The sequence below is a fragment of the Hoplias malabaricus genome, chromosome 4 (assembly GCF_029633855.1).
Source record: "Hoplias malabaricus isolate fHopMal1 chromosome 4, fHopMal1.hap1, whole genome shotgun sequence".
In the NCBI taxonomy this organism is placed as follows: Eukaryota; Metazoa; Chordata; class Actinopteri; order Characiformes; family Erythrinidae; genus Hoplias; species Hoplias malabaricus.
The window spans coordinates 69,365,389-69,388,678 of record NC_089803.1 but is presented as its reverse complement, the minus strand read 5'-3'; the positions used below and the strand labels follow the sequence as shown (position 1 = coordinate 69,388,678).

Below are 23,290 nucleotides of genomic sequence, written 5' to 3'. Positions count from 1 at the left end.
TAGCACGTAAGGAGTGCCGCATGGCTCAAGTCTCGGCCCTTTATTAGGCTGGCGCATAGTAAATCCAAGCACACTTAACCCAGTATTGGCAAAGGCGTTTAATTACATGCTCGTGATTAAGATTTGCGCAGGAGTCTCATTTGGCTGTGTGTAAATCACAGTATTAACGGCTTAACTCACCAGAAAGTAATAGTACTTTGAGGACTTGGCCATGAACTCGGGCTGACACTCCCCTACACACACTTGGACGTTTCCAGCATACTGGCTCTTCTCTGCTTTCCCCATTTCACACACAATCCTGAGAAACAAACACACAAAGTCCAGGAATATGCGACATTAAAACACACATTGTTCATTTTCTCAGCTCCACTGACCATACAGGAGCATTTCGTAGTTGTACAATTACATACTGTAGTCAACACTGTTGTTCTTCATACTACGCCTGCCCACTTCCACCCTTCTCTTCAATGCTCAGGACCCCCCACAGTGCAAGTATGCAGTCTTATTTCTGTAGCGACACTGTATGAGTGGATCAGACACAGCAGTGCTGCTGGAGTTTAAATCCATGAATGTATTGATAATATGTTTAAACATAACATGTAAACTACCATTAATGAAAGTTAGTAATAAATTAATTCATTCATTATCTGTAACCCTTATCCAGTTCAGGGTCACAGTGGGTCCAGAGCCTACCTGGAATCATTGGGCGCAAGGCAGGAATACACCCTGGAGGGGGCACCAGTCCTTCACAGGGCGACACACACTCACACATTCACTCACACCTACGGTCACTTTCAGGTCGCCAATCCACCTACCAACGTGTGTTTTTGGACTGTGGGAGGAAACCGGAGCACCCGGAGGAAACCCACGCAGACACAGAGAGAACACACCACACTCCTCACAGACAGTCACCCGGAGGAAACCCACGCAGACACAGAGAGAACACACCACACTCCTCACAGACAGTCACCCGGAGGAAACCCACGCAGACACAGGGAGAACACACCACACTCCTCATAGACAGTCACCCGGACTGGGAATCGAACCCACAACCTCCAGGCCCCCCACAGCCACCTACGTTAGTAGTAAATAATGCCTTTAAAATAACACAGTCTTTAAAAATGTCTAATCCGCACTAAATCTAACTAACCAAAATTGAGCTGCCAAAACGAACTCTGTGATTCAAAATGTTTTATGAACGAATACTAAATATAAAAAATGAAGACTTCAAAGTGTTAAATGCAAATGTCCTCTCAGCACTGCCTCTTTCGACCGCTCTGCACTCTCTGCTGTGTTTCCATCAGTATGTACAGAGCAGGGCTGTGGAGTTAAAAGGTTAATGCAGTCTCTAATCCATCTCTTCATTCTATGACAAACCAAAACCAGACAATCAGACAATACTGTAAGAGGCTTATCACGGCCTCGGACAAAACACATGTGGCAGCCCCGTGGAAGTGCAGAGAGACTATGAATAAAAGAGATTTTTTTTTTCTCTTCTTCATTCCACTTTTTGAGGTCAGCGTAATAATAACGTAATAATAATTTCTGCTCTCTCAAACAGCCGGCACGGCTCCTCCAATCCTCGCCAAATAACACGTAATTATCTCCTCTGTCCTGACCTGGGATTAAAAGTTGCTTTAATACTCCTCTCTGCCTCCACTCCTGATCCCTATCACCCACTCAGAGCCACGGAGGGATTATGGCAGTGCCTGGCTGCTGTGGACCGGGCTCAGGCTGTGCTGAGGGACAGGTAGAGACGGACGGCGGGGATAAATAAACCTGGGATAAGTAAAGTATTGCAGAACGGAAAGTTTTCTCTTCAATATCAGTCATTGCCAACTCCACACAGTAAATTAACTAATGGGTCTCCCGCAGTCACAGGGTGCAACCAAAGCTAGGATGGTGAAAGCTAGAAAGCACTTCCTGCAACAACAAACAGTAGCCATCACTTCTTTTGCACTGCCATTAACACAATGTCACAATGCCTTGAAGACAACTCGAACTGACCAAGTTTGTTAGGGTACAAGAAATTTGACGCCAGCCACTGCTTCTTTTCAAACCGCTGCTGACACAGCATCACTAGGCAGCTCAATACGCTCGGAGGAGAACACTAAAACCCCCAGATGTTTGCAGCTAAACGACACTCACACTGGTTGGGCTCACTGCTGGTCATTTAAATAAGCAGCAAGCGGTCTCACTGACCTACATAGGCTCCCAGTCCATCTTAGTTTTTGCATTTTTACATGGTCTGGCTCCTGATTTCCGCTCTGCTCTGTTGTCCAGACACAATCCTTCCTGTTCGCTCCAGTCTGCTGATGACCATTTGCTCTTGTGACAGGTTAGGCATTTACAGTCATAGAGTTTTTAGCATTGGAGGTCCAAATCTGTGACGGTCGGTATCCATTTTCAAAAGGCTTTTCCAAATCTGTGATCTCCATACTGTATTTTATTCTCTTTTTATTGCTGTTCTGCTTCGTATGGTGGAGCTAAAGTCCTGCAAAATCAGCCGTGCTTTCTCTGGCTCCAAAAATCATCAAGGGTGGCCATGACGCCTGAATCTGATTAATCTAGTCATGAATACAATCCCTCTCTGTCCAAATGTTGTGAAAAATGACTCCTGAGAGTATGTGTGATTCTGAAATATAAAAGGTGGGAACCTCTGGTGAGAGAAAACTCCAACCAGGAGAAACAGGACGGCCTTGCCCTTCAGCAACGGGGCACCTCACACTCTGCAGACAACCATCAACTCACGAGAGGCAGGAAACGAAAAGAACCAACTTATGAGATGTTTTTTAAGAAGAAAACTTTTTCCATATGACCTCTTTTAATTATTTTAGTTTTAAGAGTTAATACAACTTCAGGGTAGATGTAGAGGTCCTAAAATTGTAGATCAGTCCATTAAACTTTCAGCACCACTCTACAGTTTTTTCATTCATTCATTCATTGTCTGTAACCCTTATCCAGTTCAGGGTCACGGTGGGTCCAGAGCCTACCTGGAATCATTGGGTGCAAGGTGGGAACACACCCTGGAGGGGGCGCCAGTCCTTCACAGGGCAACACACACACACACACAGACACATATTCACACCTACAGACACTTTTTGAGTCGCCAATCCACCTACCAACGTGTGGGTTTGGACTGTGGGAGGAAACCGGAGCACCCGGAGGAAATGGACACAGAGAGAACACGCCACACTCCTCACAGACAGTCACCTAGAGGAAACCCACACAGACACAGGGAGAACACACCACACTCCTCACAGACAGTCACCCGGAGGAAACCCACGCAGACGCAGGGAGAACACACCACACTCCTCACAGACAGTCACCCTGAGCGGGAATCGAACCCACAACCTCCAGGCCCCTGGAGCTGTGTGACTGCGACACCTACCTGCTGCACCACCGTGCCGCCCCACAGTGGGTTCAGAGCCTACCTGGAATCACTGGGCGCAAGGTGGGAATATACCCTGAAGGGGGTGCCAGTCCTTCACAGGGCAACACATATTCTACAGTTTTATTACTTATATTTATGAATGTTTGGAGGTTTGTATTTTCTGACAGCATACGAAATCTTACATTTCCATTTGCACAAATAAACCTCGTTTCATGGACGTCCACGGTTGGGACATGGGCTTTACTGTGTTGTTCCTGATTGCGTTCAACTCACTGCTCTGCGGGGATGTATCCCTCTGGGACAGGAGTGCACTCCACCTCCGCCACCTTCACGTTGCCTTGGATCTCATGGAACTCCAGGCCCAGGTTCTCTCCCCGGATCGTCACCAGCGTGCCCCCCTCTCGAGGCCCTCTCATCGGGGTGATCTGCAGAGCCCAAAAAGCAGAGTTACACATCTACAAACAAGCCGATCCAAACAGAAAAGACCACACGGCTCCCCACCCCCTGTGATCAGCATGGTTGGTACATGCCAACAGGGGTGGGATGATGACTCGGGTCATCTCTCCTCCTGAACCTGCTGCAGTACGTGTGTGTGTGTGTGTGTGTGTGAGAGACAGAGGACTTGTGAGATATTAGCTTTATCGTGTTAATTGGACCTCTCTCTCTCTCCCTGTCGGAGCTACAAAGCCTATGTGCTTCCAACGAATAATGATGAGTTACAGGCCCAGCTGAGGCTGGGAAATACAGCGATGATCATCTATAAACATAGACCGGCGAATACGCAGACCCCATCACACCGTTGTAAAAAAAATAACATGCAGCTGAGACCAGCACAGCAATCAAACGATGAAAGGACCAACGGAATAAAACACTGCTCCTCACAAAGCAGTCTGTTCACGTAACGAAACAGTGACGCGTTACGATTACACAACTCCAAAGTCCCTAACGCAGTCGGAGCTTTCGTTTACTCAATTTCTTGCACATTACCAAGACCATTCATTCATTCATTCATTCATTCATTCATTCATCCCTAACACCTGGGGAGAGTCTCACACATTCACTCACACACTCTGAGTCACATAATCCTGAATAAAAAGAAAAAGAAAAGCTTCCCGACATCTCCACATCCTTTCAGACCCATAGAGTTGAGCAGCTCTTATCCCGGGGGAGGAACAGAGAGAGAGAGAGAGACACCTGTGGCTCATCTCAGATCTGAAGAGAGAATGGAGCTTGTTTTTTTTTCCTCCTGTCTCTTAAAGATAAAAGCATCTAGGTCAGTTTTGACTGGACCTTCCCTTCCTAAAGAAGTCAGATGATCTAACAATCAAATCTCTTCAGGAACACAGGAATATCTTCTGAAAAATTACTCATAAAATGAATAAAGGGTGGTCTCTTACTTTTGGACCACGCTGTATATACAATGCATTACCTCATTTGCATTTAACAAGAAGGTATCTGACAGGTATCTGACGTTCCATTTCCTCGTGGGAACTATCTGGTGAGATCTGGACCAGAGTCTGAGAGACAGGCCGGTTCCCTAAGCCTGTACAGAAAGAGTTGCAGTCGTGTGATAGTGTAGCAGCTAGTGAGTGAGATTAGACTCCCCTCTGCACTCTTCTCCGACCAGTAAATGACAGATTAATACCCACCAGAGGGGTTAGGGGGTGCTGGTGAAATTACTATCAAAAACAGCAATTCAATTAATCCGTAGGCTTGGGAAATACACCTGTGTAGTGTACAGTGAAGGTCAAGGACACAGATCATTCTCTATTAACTGAGCTTTGATCTGTCCCACTGCTCAGCTCTATCTGGAGTTGGCACAAGCTGTGCTATTATCCCAAACGCAGACAAGCCATCACTCATCCTGGACAACCTTTGTAGGACATCCGCATGGGATCAGCATCACTGCTACAGTGGCTGGACCCTTCTCACTGGAATGTCATGCTGTAGAAGGAGGGTCTTATAGCCAAAGCCTGGTGGGTCTTGATGAGTTCAGCACTCAGAGAAGGGACCTATTCCCCACTTTTCCACAACTGAACACAGGTCTGGGTCTTTAAGAAACATCTGTGACCTGCTTTTGGTCAAAACACCACAAGGATCAAACCCAACAGCAGCGTTCTTTCTGATCAGGAGGGCTTGTTTCAGCACCTGTTCCTATAAATGACAATGAGCAGCTCGCTGTGGTGTCGACCCGAGGAGGATGGGTTCCCCGTATGAGTCTTGGTTCCTTCCAAGGTTTCCACTTTTGCCCTGGGCATGTTCATAGGAGGCTTGGACCCAGATCTCTATAAAGCTGCTGTGTGACACAACCTTCAGTTGTGAAAAGTGCTATATCTATATAAACAACATTTGATTGATTGCTGTTGTCCCCGACCCATAAGCGTGGTTTTTTAGCCGTTTTTGCTTAGTTCTCTTTCTTTACTCGTTGTCTCCGTTTTGTCTCAGTGCTCTCAGTTTTGTTCTGCTTAACCTCGTCTTGCGCTCTCATATAAACAGAGGTCCACCGATGTGATTGTAAAGTCACAGCACCTGATGTCAGAAGCGGAGCAGAATCAGAACCCATGTTTTCTGACTAAGGCAGCACACAGAATACAGACTGGGAGCTCTTGTTTCAGTGTGTGGCGGCTTCCAGATCCTCAAATGAATGCGCACATGAACTGAACAAGGCGTTTTTTCATTATTTGTCTCCTTTAAAGGCCGTTGAAAGTGTGTTTAATTGTTGGAGAAGACACTGTGGGAATAAAAGGCATTCAGTTGGAAAAATCCTGGGGATCTTGAGGATGAAAGTGTTATGGTAATGAGCAGATATTAGATACGAGAGGAGCTCTCGCTTCAGGTGCGTCTCATTGTAGTGTGACCTTGTAGGAGGGTGCTGTATGTCTTCGGTTTATGCATCTAATATTTTCCTTATCTTACCCACAGTCTGTGACTAGCAGGTCTTAGTCGCACACTGTAGACGCACAATGTATTGAGTTTTTCAAGGCTACGGACCAATAGAAAAACGCTGAAAAGGAAATTCAGAGTCATGTGTGTGTGGGTGTGTGGCCCCTCTTTTGATTATTCCAGAGGAGATTTTGTTCTAGACAGGATTTAATAGTAGTCGCTTGCCAAAGAATAGACCCTCTCCGATCCTCTAATGAAAACTCCACCGAGAGTAATCTCCAGCTTTACAATGCACACAATTAACGGCTATCGCGGCGCATTACGACGCTCTCTCCCGATAAGCGCCTGGCTCGTGTCTGGCGAATGAGAGAAGGAGCATGCGAGAGTGGGAGAGAGTTGTCTCTTTTCATTAGACGATGATTAGATTTGTGACTTTGACAAGCTAATTGATGGCTGGTGGAAGAAAACACTTAATCATCATCCACTTCTACTTCGACTAAAGATTCTCCGTCTGAGATGTCACTGTAATGAAGCGCATTAGTGCGAATGCGACCTCAGACGCTCCTTACAACAGGAAGGAAGCAGAGAAGAGAGAGCGGGAGGAGGGACGCTGGCCTAATCTATTCAATCAAATCAAAACACCAGTCAGAACTGGCCGTGCGGTATTTGGATCAGTCCCGTTCCCCGTACATCTGTACACACCACACACTTGCACCTTCTTGGAGGAGGGTGGAAGTATGTGTGTGTGTCCTTTACACATAGCAGTCCTTCTCACTACTCTCACAGTTGCACCACAAGATCTCCCCCATCAAGATCTGGCCCAAGAAGCAAATCCCAGCACCTGCTCAGCGACAGGTTTCAACACTTCTCTGCCTCAGGAAAACCTCTGACAGGAGTCAAAGAAACAGTAATAAAGTCAAAGAGAGGAGATGAAGAGTGTGGACAGGCCCTAAACTATGCCATGGCAGACGTTCAAGACTATGCCTGTCACCTGTGTGAAATTAAAGCTGACGATTAATGGCAATGAAAAATGTGACTGTCTTGTTTTTGTTCGTTGTAAAACCCCAAAGCCGTTGGAACAGATTGTGAAATACCAATAAACACAGAAACGTTGACTGTTAATAGAGTCGTTTTAGTTAGAAAAGCATTTAATGTTTTCCTTACAAATAATTTCTGAGCATACACTGTAAAAAATGTATGTGAATTTTACAGTAAAATACCGGCAGCAGAGTTCCCAGCCATTTACTGTATTTTTACAGGAACACTACTGTATTTCAAATTTACAGCATATTACTGTAACTGAATAATACAATAATTTACTGTAGATATTGGAATTTACAGTAAATTCCTGGCAGCAGAGTTCCCAGCCATTTACTGTATTTTTACAGGAACACTACTGTATTTCAAATTTACAGCATATTACTGTAATTGAATAATACAATAATTTACTGTAAATACTGTGATTTACAGTAAAATAGTAGCAGCAGAGTTCCCAGCCATTTACCGTATTTTTACAGGAACACTACTGTATTTCAAATTTACAGCATATTACTGTAATTGAATAATACAATAATTTACTGTAAATACTGTGATTTACAGTAAAATAGTAGCAGCAGAGTTCCCAGCCATTTACCGTATTTTTACAGGAACACTACTGTATTTCAAATTTACAGCATATTACTGTAATTGAATAATACAATAATTTACTGTAAATACTGTGATTTACAGTAAAATAGTAGCAGCAGAGTTCCCAGCCATTTACCGTATTTTTACAGGAACACTACTGTATTTCAAATTTACAGCATATTACTGTAATTGAATAATACAGTAATTTACTGTAAATACTGTGATTTACTGTAAAATACTGTAGCAGACTCACTGTAAATTTACAGCAATTTTTTACAGTTTATGCTTAGAATGATTCCAAATGCGATGTCTGCAACACATCTCAAAGAAGCTGTGGACAAGGGCATGTTCGCCACGCTTTTACATCTCCTTTTCTTTTAGATTTTATAATCCTTTAGAGACTGATGACACCAATGATCCAGTTGTGAAAGTAGAATTTTTTTGCCACTCTTCCATTACCCAGTTACACAATATTATGCGCTGTAGAGCATGAAATACCTAAAATCCCTGTAACCAATCATGCTTAGATTGTTGGACTATTCACTGGCGCATTCTCTGGCAAAGTGGCAGGACTCAACCCATCCTTGCTCCTTAAGGAACTGTGATTAAATCACCTGCTTAGGATTTATTTGAAGTATTCACAACGTTTCACGTCCCTCAACTCCCCTTATAAAGGAATGTGCTGCAGGCGTCACTTTTAAAACTATACAGTGGGCATCACCAATCTGATCTTGGTCTCAAGCTGGATCATGTGACAGTTCTGTCTGGATCAGTGAACAATTTGTAATAAATGAATGAGAATAAATAATAATTAAGATAATCCCGTTGATACGGCAGTTCACTAGAGACAGTGAGAGCGACGTGAGAGTGAGGACAACGTATCCTGCTCCAGAATAAGGAAAACGAAGGCAGGAAAGCTTGTGTTTAAACCACTGGGATTTACTAATTGAGAGCAGCAATGTGTGTATTATCCTCACCGTGGAGATCTTGGGGTGTGTGCACTTGCTGTTGATGCCGTTGTGCTCCAGCCACATGCTCTGAGGGTGGGCACAGTGCTGCTTTAGCGTGCACCTCTTCTCCACTTTGCACCACACACAGCCGAACAGGGGGTCAGCTTTCAGACACAGACCGCAGCTCTCCCTCCTGGCGTCACATTTGTACAGGTGCACTGTGGACACAGAGGACAGCAGAGTTTAAGAGATTCAAGGGAAGCTTCAAAATCTTTGTGCAGACACGGCGCTGTAATAAAGCTGAGGGATTTATGTGTGAAGCAGTTTATTTGGACGATCATAACACTCACTTTAACTACAATATAAACTATAACTTTAACCAGGGGGACATTAACCTTATTGTGATTGCCACCCTAATTTGCAGCCCCTCAAATACTCACTGTGAATGAGTGAAATCCATTCATTCATTCATTCATTCATTCATTATCTGTATCATTATCCAGTTCAGGGTTGCGGTGGGTCCAGAGCCTACCTGGAATCATTGGGCGCAAGGCGGGAATACACCCTGGAGGGGGTGCCAGTCCTTCACAGGGCAACACACAAATACACACGGAGGAAACCCACGCAGACACAGGGAGAGCACACTAACTCCTCACAGACAATCACCCGGAGCAGGAATCGAACCCACAACCTCCAGGTTCCTGGAGCTGTATGACTGCGACCTATGAGTGAAACTGCCTTCTTTAAAGAAACACTAGACATAAACTGTACCTAGTGTCCCTTTAAGGCGGTGTGTTTGTGATTCAGACCTAATTATCCATCATCCATGGACAGTACCAGACCTCACTGAAGTTCTTGTGCATGAATGCAGTCAAATCCTCACAGCAATCTTTCAACATCTCATCAAATAATTTCTAGAAGAGCAGAAGCTAGCCCTGTGAACGGCCTTTACTGACGGTTCCTCTGCTTGTTCATTTTCTCATGACCATCTCTTTAAACAAATGTGAGCAACACAAATGTCCCCCTGTGATCATCATATGCCTTTGGCCCTTTTTTTTTTGCTTTCCGTTCCTTTTTTCTCCTTTTATCTCTCCTTTATTTCTGAACTGACTCCCTGATCTGAAGAAGACCACCACTTTCTCCACCTCATCGGCTCCCCTGGTACAAAGTTTCGTCGCCATGGCAACTGGACAAGCATTTTTAATTGCCGCAAGATGCTCCTGTGATCTGTCCGTCAAATTAGGCCCTGAGAACCGCAGCGTGAAGCACGCAGCCGGGAGGAGAAATCTCCAACCCTCCGCTCCTCCTCTGCCTAAATTAGCCTGCCCTTCATGGAGGTGCACACACACACACACACACACAAGGCACATTAAAACCTTTCCACCATGCACAGGTGCTTTTAATTGTCTTGTGATATGTCATTTGCCTCCTCCCAGCTCTGCGACACGGCTCAGATGAAGCAGCTCAGAAATGCAGCAGCAGCAGCACCGCCTCATTAAAGGCACAGGAAGACCATAAACACTCACGGCTAACAAGGCTAGCTGTCTTACTGGGAATTTTACAGACAGTTTTGTGGAGCTCCATACAGACAGAATCCAGTCTAGAGCTTTATATGAAGTCTAGAGCAGCATATGGCTCACAGCGCTAGCTCGTTTGGCATCAAACTGTGTCAATGTTCACTGTCTTGGCTAATACAGAGATGTCAGAATTTGCTAGTTATTATTATTATAGAAGTGAATGGAAAAAGATCTGATTAGCACAGAGAGAGCAGAGGCTACTATATCCTCCAGCAGTAGCAGCTAGCAACACAGCTACTAGCAAAAATGCTCTGTGTTATTATCCTGCGTTCGAGTGGTGTCAGAAACTGTGAAATACTGATTTTCTGACTCGTAAATTGCTCCCGAATGGCGGACAAAGTTTTATGTACCACTGGTAACCTTGGGATTCTAGATGATACATGAGTTTACAAGATATAACGTATATCATGACCTTTTACCTCTTCCCCTGGAGAAACTGGCAAATATGTTTTTGTAGATAAAAGTCAAATATTATGATCAGTTTTGTCAAAAAGCGTTTAATTATTATTTATTGATAAAAATATCCTAAAAATGGGTGGCACGGTGGCGCAGCAGGTAGGTGTCGCAGTCACACAGCTCCAGGGACCTGGAAGTTGTGGGTTCGATTCCCGTTCCGGGTGACTGTCTGTGAGGAGTGTGGTGTGTTCTCCCTGTGTCTGCGTGGGTTTTCTCCGGGTGACTGTCTGTGAGGAGTGTGGTGTGTTCTCTCTGTGTCTGTGTGGGTTTTCTCCGGGTGACTGTCTGTGAGGAGTGTGGTGTGTTCTCTCTGTGTCTGTGTGGGTTTTCTCTGGGTGACTGTCTGTGAAGAGTGTGGTGTGTTCTCCATGTGTCTGCGTGGGTTTCGTCCGGGTGACTGTCTGTGAGGAGTGTGGTGTGTTCTCTCTGTGTCTGTGTGGGTTTTCTCCGGGTGACTGTCTGTGAGGAGTGTGGTGTGTTCTCTCTGTGTCTGTGTGGGTTTTCTCCGGGTGACTGTCTGTGAGCAGTGTGGTGTGTTCTCCATGTGTCTGCGTGGGTTTCCTCTGGGTGACTGTCTGTGAGGAGTGTGGTGTGTTCTCCCTGTGTCTGCGTGGGTTTCCTCCGGGTGACTGTCTGTGAGGAGTGTGGTGTGTTCTCCCTGTGTCTGCGTGGGTTTCCTCCAGGTGACTGTCTGTGAGGAGTGTGGTGTGTTCTCCCTGTGTCTGCATGGGTTTCCTCCAGGTGACTGTCTGTGAGGAGTGTGGTGTGTTCTCCCTGTGTCTGCGTGGGTTTCCTCCAGGTGACTGTCTGTGAGGAGTGTGGTGTGTTCTCCCTGTGTCTGCGTGGGTTTCCTCAAGGTGACTGTCTGTGAGGAGTGTGGTGTGTTCTCCCTGTGTCTGTGTGGGTTTCCTCCGGGTGTGCCGGTTTCCTCCCACAGTCCAAAAACACACGTTGGTAGGTGGATTGGCGACTCAAAAGTGTCCGTAGGTGTGAGTGAATGTGTGTGTGTGTGTTGCTCTGTGAAGGACTAGCGCCCCCTCCAGGGTGTATTCCCGCCTTGCGCCCAATGATTCCAGGTAGGCTCTGGACCCACCGCTACCCTGAACTGGATAAGGGTTACAGATAATGAATGAATGAATGAATGAATATCCTAAAAATTAAATAGTTTAAATGGCAAGTGAGAACATTTTATTGAGAACATTCCAGTAAATCTTACCTAAACTTAAAATGGATTAGTTACGATGCTAACACAGATTACTTATTATATTAGCTAGCTAAACTGGATTAGTAGTATTCTAGCTAGATAAAATTGAATAGATATGCTGGCAAGTTTATAAGATAACCTAGGTGATAGTATAGTACTGTGTATTTTATAACTAATCCATTTTACAGTGTTTTTAAAGTTTTTTCAGTCATGTAGACACTCCTGCCAGAGCAGCTACCAGCAAAAATTCATTAGAGTTATATTTTTGATGTTGAAATGCTGGTCATCCGGCACAAACCTGATTGATGACTAACTTCACCAACACCAGATCAGGATAAACCTACGTAAATCAGGGTGCTGACCACTTCAGGTAAGTTAGGCCTCTTCCTCTGCATTTACTCTGCAGCACTTCAGTTCTGTCCTTTTTTTGTGATGAAATATATATTCAAATGTATTTTATGAAATCATAATTTTCCCTTACGAGACATATCTCTATGCATTTAGTTATCCTTTTACTCACTAAAGATCTCGCTCTGCGTCAGACAGTTGATGGTATGTGACAGAATTTTAATAGCCTTTCCAGTCATATCCTCTCATTCTCTCCTTTTTAAAAGAAGTGGGTATGGTCTCTGTTCTGTTTCGCACCATTAGGGTGAATGAAGTATTAGCGAGGGCTGCGATGGAAGTCAAAGAGAGCTCTTGAATCATGATCCTTAAGCTACGGGAACGCTTTCCACCAGCCGTCTGATGAGTCCAGAATATCAAAGTTGTACATACTAATTGGTCCTGGTTGGAAGACGTTGTTTGCAAATCAAACTGACTGCATGTCTCATCTTTTAGCACCGGCAATTCTAACTGGCTAATTATCTCTGTTGTTCAGCAAGCTGCGTATGTTTTGGTAACAGTCAAGTGAGCTTGTGAATATTTAATGTCACACCCACACGGTCCTCTCCCAATTGAAAACAGTAGAATAATAGCCCCAAAATAGCTGAACCCATCTCATAAGAACACATCCGTCTGTAGAATATGAAGTATGCCTTTAATGTGAGTGAACACATACCATCTTTGAATTGGGATTTCCACTCGTCATTTGTAAACAGTCCAATCATCTGAAGCTTGCTGTGCGTTGTTTAGTTAGCGTTGATGAAACAAGAGAAACTGACACCTTAGATCAAAGCTGAAGTGACGAAAGGAGGTGTTTCTTTTGGCACTGACTTAAACTTTAAAGCTCACGCTAGCTCAGTGCTAGCGCCACTACTGTCTTTCATCTCTGTGACGAGGCTTGGCTTAGACATCACCTCACAAAGTGTACTTAGACACATGCCTTCCATGTTAGTCTCATTCAGACTATTGTAACATGGTATAAATATTAGTAGGAAGGGAATGTCGACACTTCAGAGCTTACTATTGATTTATTAATCTGTGGATTGCCTGTTGATTTCTGGTGATGCCTCGGCCATTGGATACAACTGACCTCACACTCTCTGGATTTGGTTAGGGTTCGGGTCACATTTTCACATCGTCAGTCACAGGTTAAAGTTGCTGACATCCTCACTCCTCCAGGCTGGTGGCACTCAGCGGAGCTCTATGGTGCTTTCCCACTGCATTGCACCTACAATATTTGACATAGCCCTGTTTGGGCCCTGGTACCTTTTTGGTTTTTTCACTATGTTGTTGTTTGGAACTGAACACAGTTCAAATAGATCAGTAGGGTTTGTTCTTTCCTTGTTGCAGTGTTCGGCTTTTGCTGGATTGTTTCATTGGCCACTGATCTAAGGAGCGTTTGAACCTCATCTTGTAAATTTACGGGATTTTGTTGTGAGTCGGATAAAAACAAATGTTATCGTCATTTTACAGATGGCAAGTTTGTGCTGGACGTCTGCATTCCTTCTCATAGAGTTACGACCGGTCAGTCAGGGCTCTGCAAGGTTTACATGGCACCTTTTAGTCCCTACTCGATTCTCTTGGACCCACAAGTGAGCAGGTACTAAAAAAGAACCCGGTTTCAGGTACCAAATTGCCGAATGGAAAAACAATAAAGCAGAGTAGAGATGAGTAGAGTAGGGTAGGCATCATGCAGTGGCAAAATGCCATTAGCCTGCTTTAGGCCCTTTACAAAAACAACCTATCTGCTTGTTTGTAAAACTGTGGCCAGAAATGCCCTCCATCTTTGTGGAGATATGCACCAAAACAAGCAGAAAACAAGTGCTACGAACAGGACCTGTCTGATTTCATTGATTTTCAATACATTTTGGAAGCCTTATTGTTGCCTTTAGTTTCAGGTTTACAGGTCTCTCCCTGTTCAAAGAGATGGAACTGGGGATTGGTTTTCCTTTCTTATTCAAGTCACTGTTTCACCTGTTAAACCCTAAGGGCCCAATAATGTGGTCATTATTGGTATACCAAAACAATAAAAATCTGTTTTTATTACAATTCTAGAGGGAATGGGTCAATAAAATGCTCCAAACCCAATCTGTAGCATGTCAGAAAAATAACTCCTGTACATTATTGTTCGCTAAAGGTGCAGATAGTGTAAATACACACTTAAAGGTCTAGCGGCATTCTTAAAGGCTAGTTGTGTACCTTGAAGATAACACCCTGACTTTTTTTTACAGGACATGCTTAACATATCATCCAAAGATGGCATCATTTGGCATCAGTTGTTCAGTACAGTGTCCCTGAGACTGCACCCAGGCTTTGGGATCCACACGGACCACAGGGAGAGTGCCCCCTTTTGGCCGCTTCAACACCAAATCCAGCAGCCACCCAAGATTTCCTAGATGTCTCCCATCTAAGTACTGGCCCAAACGTGCTGAGCTTCAGTGGATTTGCATGGTGTGGTGTGACTAAAGGCAGGTGCTAAGACCACTGAGGGTCTGACCACGCTGACAGTGAAAGGTACCACCACAGTGAGAGTTTTTTGGGAGTTTATTAAAGGTAAACTCTGTTGAACACACACTGGGTAATTATTACTGAACTCATTATTAATGCATGATCCTGAATACAGAGTTTACACAGATCATATGAAGATATTACCACTGATTTAACACAGTTAAACTGCAAATAATTCTAGTCTTCAGGGAAAGGAAGGCAGTGTCACATACACGTCCCGATTCTCTTCTAATGAAGCACATTACGGCAGGTGTGACTGAAGGCGAGTGTTAAACTGCACTTCACTCCTCTCTAAAGTGGAACGGAGTTGGATCTAAGCAACTGTGGAAAGCTGAAAATGAACTGACATGTCTGTCTTTCTCATTATCTCTCTCCCTACCTCTCGATTCTCTCTCTGTCTGTCACCCTCCCTACTGCTCCCTCTCACTCTGTTTTCTCTCTCACTGTCTCTCTCTCTCTCTCTCTCTCTCTCGCTATGGGTGACAGGTGGGTAAAGATCAGCTGTCTTTACCTGCAGATCTCTAACATGTGAACACACACACACACACACACACACACACACCTATAATGATTAGAGGATTAATGTAGCCTTCAGTGCTGTGGATGACACACACATGGGGTGTGAACCTCAGACATCAGAATAACAGAGAGAGAGAGAGAGAGAGAGAGAGAGAGAGAGAGAGAGAGAGAGGGGAGAGAGAGAGAGAGAGTGGAGAGAGAGAGAGAGAGAGAGAGAGAGTGGAGAGAGAGAGAGAGAGAGTGGAGAGAGAGGAGAGAGAGAGTAGAGAGAGAGAGAGAGAGAGAGTGGAGAGAGAGAGAGAGAGGGAGAGAGAGAGAGAGGAGAGAGAGAAAGGGAGAGAGTGGAGAGAGAGAGAGAAAGAGGGAGAGAGTGGAGAGAGTGGAGAGAGGAGAGAGAGAGAGAGAGAGCGTGGAGAGTGGAGAAAGAAAGAAAGAGAGAGAGATTCCTCCTAATGTAAACCTAACAAGGTGAGAAGAAAAAAGTGCAGAGATAGAATGAGATTTGACCGGTGGCAAAGTTATGCTAAAAAAAAAAAAAAAAAAAAAAAAAAGACTCTGCTTCTGTGAAGGTCAGACAGTGGACACGGCTGGCCTGTTGCCATGGGGATGGGAACTGAGAGCAATGGCTATAGCAGTGGATCAAGATGGCTCACCTTTGTTTTGGGTTGGATTGTCAATGCTAAAGTCTCCGTTCCAGATGACCGTCAGATCCACAGGGAGACTGCTCATTTCCATCCCTTCATACGAGTACTGAGAGAGAGAGAGAGAGAGAGAGAGAGAGAGAGAGATGTGAGGCAGTCAGGGTACTTGGAGTAATTGTGTTCAGCTGGAAGAAATCTTTCATCACCAGTTTTTGGTGAGGGCCAAAAACAGAGAGAGCGGCCGAGAGAAGGGTCCTTCAGACTCCACACTGCTGCCGCAAAGTCCCCTCAGAGAATAACATCAGCAATCTTCTCCCTCCTCCTCACACACTCATAGACAGGGTCTGTCCCAAAACTTTTTTTTTTTATGTCTAGTGTGCACGCTCCTGACACATACGCTCAGGACTCAGAAATGCTGCCTACTGAGGTCCCTTAATCTGGCCAAATTTTAAGGCAGCATCGTGGCAAGGGCAATCCCATGATGCAATGTAAACACAACTCCCGTGTCTTTCGCTCCTCTCCCTGAGCAAAAGAAATTTAAATCATGATAAACACAGGAAGACTAGACTCCACTGTGCTGGAATTCTGAAGCGAGACTAGCCGCTGAGGTAAATAAACACTGGTCGCGTGCAGTGGGTGGGAACAAGCCGTGACGCAATAACTCTCTAATTAGAGTGTCAATAATCTGCCTCATGAGGACAGACCACCGATATCCGACTTGAACAGCTGTCTACGTACTCAGTGTCTACTTAGGCAGGTCACTGGGTTTTGGGACAGACCTATATTCTGTGGTTTCCTACACTGCTCCAAATTTCCAAGTGTACACTGTAAAAAAAATTATTGTAAATTTTACAGTAAAAAACTGGCAGCAGAGTTCCCAGGCATTTACTGTATTTTTACAGGAACACTACTGTATTTCAAATTTACAGCATATTACTGTAATTGAATAATACAATAATTTACCGTAGATACTGTGATTTACAGTAAAATAGTAGCAGCAGTTCCCATCCATTTACTGTATTTTTACAGGAACACTACTGTATTTCAAATTTACAGCATATTACTGTAATTGAATAATACAATAATTTACCGTAAATACTGTGATTTACAGTAAAATAGTAGCAGCAGAGTTCCCATCCATTTACTGTATTTTAACAGGAACACTACTGTATTTCAAATTTACAGCATATTACTGTAATTGAGTAATACAATCATTTACTGTAAATACTGCGATTTACAGTAAAATAGTAGCAGCAGAGTTCCCATCCATTTACTGTATTTTTACAGGAACACTACTGTATTTCAAATTTACAGCATATTACTGTAATTGAATAATACAATAATTTACTGTAAATACTGCGATTTACAGTAAAATACTGGCAGCAGAGTTCCCAGCCATTTACTGTATTTTTACAGGAACACTACTGTATTTCAAATTTACAGCATATTACTGTAATTGAATAATACTGTGATTTACAATAAAATACTGTAGCAGACTTGCTGTAAATTTACAGCAATTTTTTACAGTGTAGTTTCTGCAGTGCTGAGCACGGAGCATTAGAAACAGAGACTCTTTGCCTTTATTACAGGTCAGTGGAGCATCCCGATAAAATGTTAACTAGTGTTGCTTTCAGGAACTCCCATAATCTCATTTACCCATTTTACCCCTCACTCCCAGTGCAGTTGATCAGCTACTTATGTGGTGTCTGAAATTTGGGAAGGTGAGAGCAAGCACATGCTTTATCTTAGACACGTGAAGCCAAATATCACTTCTTTTCTAATGGCTGCCAACGTGTCCAGCGCCACTGGAGTGTTCAACACATCAGATCTGATCTTGCAAAAAAATACACACGATCCTGAAGCTTGACTCTTAATTTCGTCCACTTTTGAAGGTGTAATGAAATAGTTAACTGATGCCAAACGTAAACGTTAGGATGGTCGGTCACTCCAACTGTTCTTACCTATGCCCACCCACCCAAACATGGACCCACACATACACACACACACTCACAGAAGTGTTCTGGCACTGCACGCTGGAGCTGTTGAAGCGTAGGGCAGGAACTCTTTGTTCCACTCCCTGGATGGTCAGCACACACTCGTAGCCGCGCTGACCCGACTGAGGCTGGGGCAGGTTTTTGGCTCTCAGGGTGATGGGCTTCACCACATTCACTGGCACCAAGATGCGGTCGGCAGGAAGCAGTTGAGGACACTCCTGCAAGAGAGGGAGAGGTTCACTGAATCACAATCACAACACACTGGACAACAGAGTTACATTACAGCAAGGTGTTGTTACGGTAAATGACCAAATTATAAGATACAATAACACATTCATTCTCCACTGGCTGTGTACATGCACTCTGTAGTCTGTTATTACATGCTGTAGCCCATCTGCTGCTGCCTCATGCTCTACACCTGTCAGGACCCTCACAGGACCAGCGATAGCACTGAGGGGTTTAAAAACTCCAGCATCACCGCTGTGTCTGATCCAGTCGCACCAGCACAACACACACTAACACACCACCACCACGTTGGTGCCACTGATGGATGGTGCCACTGGTGGATGTCCTGTGGGGGTCTTGACCACTGAGGAATGGGATGAAAGGGTACCAAAAACAAAAGGATCACAGTCTGCAAAGAACTACACCTCAATGATCAGTGAGTGTAGAAACAAGGATGGCTTTTTTTAACGTTAAGGCTGATCTGTGTATTGGAGCTTGGCTGATTGGTTGGAGCTCTGCTGTCACGAAACAAAATGTTCTTCCTTTGATCTCGCTTTACTAGAAGTTGAACACAACCTTTTTCTAAAGGCAGCAACCCACAGAGCGGCTTTGGAATGAAGTCCACCTTTCAGGTCTTTGTTAAGTCTTTTGTCGCGAGCTGCGGCACCTTCCGCTACTTCCGTTATCTAGCACTGAGTCTTATTATAGTAAGCTTTGAAATCCTTCCTGGAAGTCTTTTTCTCAGGTCCTTCCTGGACCAAGTTTAAGATAAGGCCGTATAGGAGCTGGTGTTTTGGGCCTGTTCTTTCACGTTCACACGATAACACTTGTCTGAAGTTCATTAACATGGCGGGGTTCTCTCAGAGAGGCTGCCTGGTTTGCATATAAAAAGCTTTGTAGAGGCTTTTCACAAAAAAAAAAAAGCCATTATAGATAATTTAGAAGGGGCAGAGAAGCAGAGGGATACAGAAGGCTGTTTACGTTTCCAACTTTTGGTGGGCAGCTTTGCCACTGCAAACATAGGCGATATCCGAGGGCCTTCTGCAGAACGGACACTGTGGTACAGTTGGTGTAATCTAAAGGAACACTATATTTTCCTTAAAAAGACATCTTCAACGTCATTGTGGATTCTTGACTTTTTCGTAATAGGGAAACCATAGTCTCTGTCATAGCTACTCCAGGCTCAGCACTGCAGAAACTGCACTATGTAACTTTTGGAGGAGGGTAGGACACCACCCATCCTCCTCCCCCTCACTTCCCTTCCCCTTTGATTTCAGAACAGTGCTGTGAAAGTGTATTACACTCTGAAACATTAGGGGGAGCCTAATAAATAAAATTGACCTAGTGTTGATTTAACCAAACTTTTAACAGAAGTAATGGGGGAAAAGCTGATGTCTGCGTATGAGGAGCAAAAGCAGAAGCCTTTCTGATAACCTTGCACGCGCTCCCACCCCCACAAACTGTCACACAAATCCATAATGTAAAGGGATAAACACGGTGAGTCAGCCGAGCGTACAGAATCAGCCTCATCATCTTTCATTGTGACAGGTGTGCGGAGGATCTCGGTTTTAGATTTCGCTCACACCTCTTGGGCTTTTTAATCACTGCTCTGGTGGATTACTCACGGGAACGCACGCGCATGCATATGCATAAAAAACACACCCTATAATGAGCAATGACTGACCAGAACATTAGCATTCATCTTTGATGAACTATGGAATGTGCAAAGAATCATAACAGTCCTCGGACCAGGAACATGCATCTTCCCTGTAAAAAAGCTCAATGGTGAGTAGCACATTAGCATCATAATGCCTTGGTTTAGTAGCTCATGGATGTACTTGTAGACTACTAGCAACCCACATGAATAACAGCATGAATATTATGCTGTAGGTGGCTCTTTCAAACATGTTCTACTCTTCACCGTCGCAAGATTCGTCCCACTTCAAGTGCTCTGCTTTGAGATTAGGGTCTTACGCATCGACATGCAGCTTCACCTCACAGCTTCGAGTGCATTTCAATACACAATACAAAGCTATGCCGGATGCACAGTGTGAAATTTACTTTGCTATGTATATGCTACGCTTATAAAATAGACCGCACTTCAGAATGCTAACACTGGTAGTGCATTTTTTTCTCGACCCTACCTTGTTGAGACGAACTTAAAAACATATGCCTTGTTTGGTCCAGACTTTCAGACTTTTCAGTTTGGTCTGAATCAAAATAATAGAGACCATGACCTAAAACAAAGGTGCAAAATTTTGAGGTGATCTCAGTGTGGATCAAACTGATCCAAGCTCCATTTTGTGTGCACTGGGAGAAAATGGTTCAGACTCTGGAAAAATCACAGGAAGTTGAGGTAGTACAAAAAAGTACAGAAAAGTCGAAAACATACACAAACTCGTAATTTAACTGTGAGTTTGGTACCAGAACCATACCATGCTGCCTTCAGTGGAAACTCCAGCATCATTTGATGTAAACATTTTCCCAGTGGTTCTGCATTTTAGGAGTCTGTGAGGAGTGTGGTGTGTTGTCCATGTGTCTGCGTGGGTTTCCTCCGGGTGACTGTCTGTGAGGAGTGTGGTGTGTTCTCTCTGTGTCTGCATGGGTTTCTTCCAGGTGACTGTATGTGAGGAGTGTGGTGTGTTCTCCATGTGTCTGCGTGGGTTTCCTCCGGGTGACTGTCTGTGAGGAGTGTGGTGTGTTCTCCCTGTGTCTGCGTGGGTTTCCTCCGGGTGACTGTCTGTGAGGAGTGTGGTGTGTTCTCCCTGTGTCTGTGTGGGTTTCCTCCGGGTGACTGTCTGTGAGGAGTGTGGTGTGTTCTCCCTGTGTCTGCGTGGGTTTCCTCCGGGTGACTGTCGGTGAGGAGTGTGGTGTGTTCTCCCTGTGTCTGTGTGGGTTTCCTCTGGGTGATTGTCTGTGAGGAGTGTGGTGTGTTCTCCATGTGTTCGCGTGGGTTTCCTCCTGGTGCTTTGACCTCCTCCCACAGTCCAAAAAACACATGTTGGTACATGGATTGGCGACTCAAAAGTGCCCATAGGTGTGAGTGTGTGAGTGAATGTGTGAGTGTGTGTCACCCTGTGAAGCACTGGCGCCCCCTCCAGAATAAGTTCCCCCCTTGAGCCCAGTGATTCTGGGTAGGCTCCAGACCGACCGTGACACTGAACTGGATAGGCCCTTACAGACAATGTCAATGATTTACGGTGTTCTTACTTCTGCTCTATCCCAACCCACACACGAGCCTACTACATAGGGGAGTTCAGCTATTTAAAGTGGAACCTGTGGTTAAGTAATGAATGTGTTTGTGTTTTACAGAAGATAAACGTGATCTGAGTCACACATAAGTAACAGCAGTGAACACCACATAGTGAAAATGAAGTGTTCATCCAGATGCTTGGCCTTCTACAAACCAATCAGTGTTGAGTATAGGGACAAGCTCACGTAGGTGGGGAACGTTTACAAACACAGATGCCTTAGTAGTGTCCGCACACAGTGGGGCCTGGTGTATCCAGGCCTTTCAGATCTTACTTCCTGACACTCCTCGCTGGTGTAAAGTCCTCCTCCATGTTCTTCAGTGAACGCTTCATTACGGTTAAATGATCTGCAGTAGCGTTTTGGCTACGGCTTGAACTGATTCACTTTCAGCAACACGGGGGCCTCGTCTGTGCCTACACTTTTGTAACTGCCAGGCGTAGCTGGCAGTGAGGATATCCACGGATCACTGCTGGAGATGCTCTGCACTCCGTAAAACACTGTACGTGCCAACGGTGACAAGGACAGATCCTACCTTTCGTCTTCCTCGGTCTTTGAGGTTCTCTAGGCCCATCACCCTCCATTACATCTAAGAGTTTCTCCAGGAGTTTATCTCTCACTGTCTCAGATTCCCCTCTTTCTCTGACTCGAGGACATTTAGAACAGAATTACCATGACTGCACGAACATGGCTGGTGATTCTCTTCGTTTTCTGGCGAGCACATTATCTGTCTCCTTCCAATAGCTCCCCTCCGCAGCATGTCTTCGTGTCTGCAATTACAGCACATGATGCTTTCCCAGGTCTGCGAGGCAGTTCGGAAGTGTATCTTAGCTGCCACTTCATCATCCCCTGGATATGGGGCGTGGGTGTCGTCCGGGTGCTTTTGGCTTATGGTGATAAGAGGCTTATGATGGGTGTGTATTTCACCGTGTGCTAAGCCAGTGGTTTCAAACTTCTTTTTTGCATATAAACACTACTAGTGCTCCTCTTTTAGTTTTGTGTGTCCATGATCTGTTTACATAAGTCCATGATCGTTCCCAGTGATATTTTAACCTGATTGGACTGACAGGTTCTCACTGTGCCATCCAACATGAATCAGGAGAGAGAGAGAGTAAAAGCAACATGGAGAGAATGCAGACAAAAATTACTGCTCTAATAACAAGTGATGTCTGGCCTTTTTCAGCCTCATGATGTAACCAACAACTAGCAAGCAACTAGTGACGAGATCTGTATCGGTAGTGGTTTAAAGCATGAACTGGATGCTCCAAGTTCCCCCGGAGCAGCTGCCTACAAATTTCAGCTCAGGCACTGGCTACAGGCTAGAAAGCACCCCAGTATTGGGATGTACAGCAGTGGAACTGTCCCTGGAGAGATGGAGCTCCATGCCGTACTTTGGAGATGAGTTGGAATGTTTTTGTGATCGTTACCCGAACTCACTAATGCTCTTGTGGCTATATGCCTTCAAATCCTCACTGAAATAATACAACATTTAGTTTTAAGCCCTGGAAAGAGAATAGAAGCTGCAGCAAATGGGGCAAAACCCAGACTGATATCCAAACAGTGCTGTATGGCACTTTAATGTTGCTATATCCTCCGTGTGGGTTTAGGCAACATCAAGGACATCTATCTTTCTGCTGCTTCATTCTGAAACCTGGTAATGAGTGATGGCTGGCTATTGTG

At 44.6% G+C, this 23,290-nt stretch overlaps 1 protein-coding gene across 1 annotated transcript in view; it reads right to left on the bottom strand.

The window, feature by feature from the left end:
- LOC136695083 (plexin-A4) overlaps positions 1-23,290 on the bottom strand; it is a 228,048-nt gene that overhangs the window by 100,411 nt on the left and 104,347 nt on the right. Inside the window, exons 9-13 of the mRNA XM_066668896.1 lie at positions 18,154-18,354; positions 16,155-16,251; positions 8,881-9,071; positions 3,668-3,819; positions 181-298 (exon numbers count right to left, since the gene is read on the bottom strand). Coding sequence (XP_066524993.1) covers positions 181-298; positions 3,668-3,819; positions 8,881-9,071; positions 16,155-16,251; positions 18,154-18,354 — 759 coding nt within the window. The remainder of the gene's footprint in view (positions 1-180; positions 299-3,667; positions 3,820-8,880; positions 9,072-16,154; positions 16,252-18,153; positions 18,355-23,290) is intronic.